Source organism: Coregonus lavaretus (genome assembly GCF_964263955.1).
Source record: "Coregonus lavaretus genome assembly, chromosome: 16".
In the NCBI taxonomy this organism is placed as follows: Eukaryota; Metazoa; Chordata; class Actinopteri; order Salmoniformes; family Salmonidae; genus Coregonus; species Coregonus lavaretus.
Window position 1 is genome coordinate 48,747,621 of NC_140003.1, and position 6,000 is coordinate 48,753,620.

At 49.4% G+C, this 6,000-nt stretch overlaps 1 protein-coding gene across 1 annotated transcript in view; it reads right to left on the minus strand.

Annotated features, from left to right (window-relative positions):
- The window catches only part of LOC311144129 (uncharacterized protein), a 34,463-nt gene extending 29,439 nt beyond the window's left edge, over positions 1–5,024 (minus strand). Inside the window, exons 1-4 of the mRNA XM_084180115.1 lie at positions 4,957–5,024; positions 1,212–4,156; positions 717–883; positions 521–584 (exon numbers count right to left, since the gene is read on the minus strand). Of these exons, the coding sequence (XP_084036241.1) occupies positions 521–584; positions 717–883; positions 1,212–4,075 (3,095 nt within the window). The 5' untranslated portion in view covers positions 4,076–4,156; positions 4,957–5,024. The remainder of the gene's footprint in view (positions 1–520; positions 585–716; positions 884–1,211; positions 4,157–4,956) is intronic.
- Between the last annotated feature and the right edge of the window lie 976 nt (positions 5,025–6,000).

Consider the following 6,000-nt stretch of genomic DNA (forward strand, 5'->3'; position numbering starts at 1 on the left):
AAGAGCCTGTAAGTGAGCGTTTCACGGTAAGGTCTACACCTGTTGTATTCGGCGCATTTGTGACAAATACAATTTGATTTGATGGTCTGAAACCATGACTGGGAATATAGGTTACTCTCCAGACCATTTCAGATTTCTGTTATGACCCCGGGTGAACTTGTGGTCTGGTAAGTTACCAAAATACAGTTGAATTGGCATCATTGTCAAAATATGTAAGAACACAAATCATAGAATAGCAATGACATGGCTTTTTTCTTTCAATCAATCTTCAAAACGCACAAATCATTCCAACAACGTCAACGATTAATCATTTAACATCTAGTCGGCTCGGGGATTAGAACCAGCGACCTTTCGGTTACTGGCCCAACGCTCTTAACCACTAAGCTACCTGCCGCCCCACATTTCAACCAAGAGTCCATTTCAATAGGATAATAATTAATATCTTCAAAACGCACAAAGCATTCCAACAACGTCATCGATGAATCGACATTTCATCACACAGAAAAACGATTAAATTTACTTTGGCAGGACGGGCATGGAGGCTGTGGACCAGGCATCATTCATAGAGGAGCAGTCAGACCCTTCTGAGGAGAAACAGGGTTGGATTCATTATGTTAGCCTAGCTACAGCCGTCCAATTAAGTGGTGTCATTTTTCACATGTCTAGTTGATTAAGGGTTGAAATGAATAGTTAAAAGGAGTCTTCCTCCTCATCACCATCACCACTGCAGTCATTCTCCAGCTCGTTATCAGGATAGTCCTCTTCCCCTCTGGCTGCATCCTCCTGCATGGCAACACTCTGTGGACTGTATGCTCCATCCTCCTGCATGGCAACACTCTGTGGACTGTATGCTCCATCCTCCTGCATGGCAACACTCTGTGGACTGTATGAACAGACAGGAAACTCAAAGATAAACAAAGCAAGACGTTTGATAGGTTATTGGGTGAATCTTTTTACTATGACTCACTGAGTTCCCTAGACAAACATACTCTCGAGACACCTCTACTCAAGCTAGTTAACACAACAGAGCTTAATTCCTCCTATCGACCCACGTTGACCTCCATCAAATTCATGTGACAATACATTTAGTACTGATCTACTTAATAAATAAATTATGGAATGGATTTATATAGTCCCATTCCAGCACTCAAAAACTTGCTGTACCATCTAGTCTAACAATAGCTAGTAGTATGTGGGAGAACAGAACTGACCTGGAGAGCTGAGGTTCTTCCTCCAGGACAGGTGGGGACTGGGAGGGGCTGTGGCTGTGCCCCCCCTGTAGAGACAGGACACTCTTCTCCAGGTCAGGTGGGGACTGGGAGGGGCTGTGGCTGTGCCCCCCCTGTAGAGACAGGACACTCCTGTCCTTGGTCAGGTGTATGGCTGATATTTGGGTGGTCACCGAGGTGACAGAAGGCCTCTGACTCTGAGGAGAACCTGAGGCGGACTCAGAACCTGTCTCAGTGTTCTCTGGGATGGAACTAGCACTAGAACAAGCTGTGGCACTGGCCTGGGTAGGGGACTGGGTTAGAGTTATCCCTGTACTGGAACAAACTGTGGCACTGGCATGGGTAGGGGACTGGGTTAGAGTTATCCCTGCACTGGAACAAACTGTGGCACTGGCCTGGGTAGGGGACTGGGTTAGAGTTATCCCTGCACTGGAACAAACTGTGGCACTGGCCTGGGTAGGGGACTGGGTTAGAGTTATCCCTGCACTGGAACAAACTGTGGCACTGGCATGGGTAGGGGACTGGGTTAGAGTTATCCCTGCACTAGAACAAACTGTGGCACTGGCCTGGGTAGGGGACTGGGTTAGAGTTATCCCTGCACTAGAACAAACTGTGGCACTGGCCTGGGTAGGGGACTGGGTTAGAGTTATCCCTGCACTGGAACAAACTGTGGCACTGGCCTGGGTAGGGGACTGGGTTAGAGTTATCCCTGCACTAGAACAAACTGTGGCACTGGCCTGGGTAGGGGACTGGGTTAGAGTTATCCCTGCACTAGAACAAACTGTGGCACTGGCCTGGGTAGGGGACTGGGTTAGAGTTATCCCTGCACTGGAACAAACTGTGGCACTGGCCTGGGTAGGGGACTGGGTTAGAGTTATCCCTGTACTGGAACAAACTGTGGCACTGGCCTGGGTAGGGGACTGGGTTAGAGTTATCCCTGCACTAGAACAAACTGTGGCACTGGCCTGGGTAGGGGACTGGGTTAGAGTTATCCCTGCACTAGAACAAACTGTGGCACTGGCCTGGGTAGGGGACTGGGTTAGAGTTATCCCTGCACTAGAACAAACTGTGGCACTGGCCTGGGTAGGGGACTGGGTTGGAGTTATCCCTGCATGGGGTAGAGGTGCCATGGAGGCTGTTGTGCTACCACTGTTTGTTGTGGTGTTGCTGTCGAGGCTGGAGGCACTGGAGGTCTCCATGGACACAGGAGAGACAGAGGGCTCCGTCTCCTGGCCTCTCTTAGTAAGGCAGAGTGGTACAGAGGGTTTGGCTGGAGCAGGCCTGTGGCTGACAGAGATGACAGGGATAGTAGTCATGGCTTTGCCCATCTTGACTGGATCCACGCTGGACCCTGGTGTTCCAGTAGAAATACCGTCAACAGTCCCGTTCCTGGGATGAGGGGTGAACGCGCTCCGTGACTGTGTCAGCTTCCTCACCGCCTCAGTAAACTCCACCTCAGAGCTGACCTTCCTGACCGTCTCTGTTGATGTGTTATGAGGAGCTCCAGGAGCCCCATGGCCAGCAGGAGCCCCATGGCCAGCAGGAGCCCCATGGCCAGCAGGAGCCCCATGGCCAGCAGCACAACACCCCATCTCCTGGGGGTGACCCTCCATGTCTGCTGCCATCAGGCTCTCAAACTGACGCGGGTCCTGGAGCCTCCATATCTGATCCACATCCTGGTGGTGGGATGACTTATCCTGCAAAGGCACAGTGTTGGGGGGGTGGAGTGTGCCCCCCCCTCGGCAATAGGAGGCTGACTGGGTCAGGGGGGACAAAGGTTTTGCTGAGTCTCTTGTCTGGGCAGTCTCCTGTCTGGGACGGGAAGGCACTTTACCCGTAGTGGGCCTCATAACCCCTTTGCTATTGTCTCTCAGTTTGCCACTGGTCCAGGGGACTGACTGGTTGGTGGGCATGCTGCTGCTGGTGCTTTCAGCAGGCTGTGACGCTGCGTTGTTCTGCGGGTCTGGGACACGTTCTGCCTTTGGTGGAGAGGGACACGTTGGGTAGGGAGCAGGCTGGGGCGCTGCGTTGTTCTGCGAGTCTGGGACACGTTCTGCCTTTGGTGGAGAGGGACACGTTGGGTAGGGAGCAGGCTGGGGCGCTGCGTTGTTCTGCGAGTCTGGGACACGTTCTGCCTTTGGTGGAGAGGGACACGTTGGGTAGGGAGCAGGCTGGGGCGCTGCGTTGTTCTGCGAGTCTGGGACACGTTCTGCCTTTGGTGGAGAGGGACACGTTGGGTAGGGAGCAGGCTGGGGCGCTGCGTTGTTCTGCGAGTCTGGGACACGTTCTGCCTTTGGTGGAGAGGGACACGTTGGGTAGGGAGCAGGCTGGGGTGACAAGGCTCTTTTGCGGGCCAGGATCCGTGATCTTAACTTCAGTGAGTCCAAGTTCCAGCTGGGTCGATAGCTTTTCACGGTTGGCTCCAACACACCAGCGTTATGTCTGTATGAGATAACGGCTGCACCGGACAGCTGTGTACTCTTAGAGAGAACAGTTGGTTGACAGCGACCATTACTATGACCATTAGCTAAATTAGCACCCGCGCTACCAGGACGCTGTGGCTTGTCACCTAGGTTAGTGGTTGTAGGCACAGAACGGTTGTAGGCACATTGGAGCTGGTTCTTCTGAGTCTGATTCACCCTGTCATTCAGCTGACCTATAGAGTCCCTGGCGACCCGGGGGACACTGGCAGAGGACTGGAGGGGCTTCTTCTCTCTGGGCCTGAGGGGAGTAGTGTGACTGTTAGCAGTATGAAACACTGCTGACTTGGCTCGAATAGTGAAGGTTGATGACCGGGAGCAGGAGGCCCTTGTATTCAACTTGTCTTCAGCTCCATTGAAGGCCATCAAGTGCCATCTCACACCCTCCTGGCATGGACTTTGGCTGACACATCAGGGGATTGAGGGAATCAGGGGATCACCGTGCCACTGAAACAAAACAAATCCATTTATGAAATTAAAAACCAGAATAATGAAAGTTGACACAAGTGGTCTGATTAAGTGACAACATGAATCTATAAATTCAGACAACGTGGCATAACTGCTGGCTAGATAAGTTGCAAGCAATTCTAGTTCACAGTTAGCTTGGTAAATTAGCCAACATGCTAGCTAGGTAGTAAGTGGCTAAAGATGCTTGACAATCAATGTAAGCAGAGAAAAGTTAGTTAGCACCGGTAACATTAGCTTAACAATACACTAGCCAGTTTGCAAGTATCACGGCTAAAATAGGTTTTAGACACCATCGACCGGATGTATCAGCACTTTTAATTGCACGGTGACGGTACAGTAAGGTGAAATAGCCGGTCGCCAGCTAACGTTAGCGAGCCGGTAGGCAGCCATGTGGTTTCAACATGAAGCTAGCTGACGTTAGCAAGCCGTCATTTGCTGTCAAATACTTGCTAGCGTTAGCTACCGGTATATTAAATTCATGATTCAGATTCAATTCCAATGGAATAGGTAATATTGGTAACGTTAGATGACTATAATTTCGAATCAAGTCAAGCTCAAATGGATTCCTGAAGCACGGCATAAAGTGCCTAGCAACGAGCTAGCTAACGTTAGCTAGCTGTGAAATATGGACAACCTTCACATGCTCAGGACGACTGCCCCAAAAATCAGCTAGAGCCAACAACCTCGGAATAACATTTCAACGAATTTTTAGAGACCTAGCTAGCCACTTAATATTAAAAAACTGGCACACGGTTACAATTGATAATGTTTCTATATACCTGCGTCCGACGCGTGGCAACAGCAGTAGTGGTGGTGGTGCTTTCCACAAAATAAAAGTGTCTTTCCCACAGGGGGAATCCCTCCCTCAACGTGATCTCAGAGCATGTCGTATTATTCTGGAGGTAAATCCGAGACGCTCCGTTTCCATTTAGTATATGTTACGTTTCGTTTTTCCCCTTACTGCACCACCAACTGAATTTTGCTCTGCCCAGAGTACCCCTGAAGTACTCCCCATGTGCATTTTACCAGTATGCCTATGATCTCATGAGTCTTCTGAAGTACCCCCTGTGGATAGACCAAGTACCCCCTGGGGTCCTAGTACCCCCTGTGGATAGACCAAGTACCCCCTGGGGTCCTAGTACCCCCTGTGGATAGACCAAGTACCCCCTGGGGTCCTAGTACCCCCTGTGGATAGACCAAGTACCCCCTGGGGTCCTAGTACCCCTGGTTGGAAAGCACTGATCTAGCTGGCTAGGTCCAGCTCTATGGGTTAGGGTTTGGAGAAGGGTTAGCTAAAATAGTTAAGGTTAGGGGAAGGATTAGCTAAAATAGTTAAGGTTAGGGGAAGGATTAGCTAAAATAGTTAAGGTTAGGGGAAGGATTAGCTAAAATAGTTAAGGTTAGGGGAAGGATTAGCTAAAATAGTTAAGGTTAGGGGAAGGATTAGCTAAAATAGTTAAGGTTAGGGGAAGGATTAGCTAAAATAGTTAAGGTTAGGGGAAGGATTAGCTAAAATAGTTAAGGTTAGGGGAAGGATTAGCTAAAATAGTTAAGGTTAGGGGAAGGATTAGCTAAAATAGTTAAGGTTAGGGGAAGGATTAGCTAAAATAGTTAAGGTTAGGGGAAGGATTAGCTAAAATAGTTAGGGTTTGGAGAAGGGTTAGCTAAAATAGTTAAGGTTAGGGGAAGGATTAGCTAAAATAGTTAAGGTTAGGGGAAGGATTAGCTAAAATAGTTACGGTTAGGGGAAGGATTAGCTAAAATAGTTACGGTTAGGGGAAGGATTAGCTAAAATAGTTAAGGTTAGGGGAAGGATTAGCTAA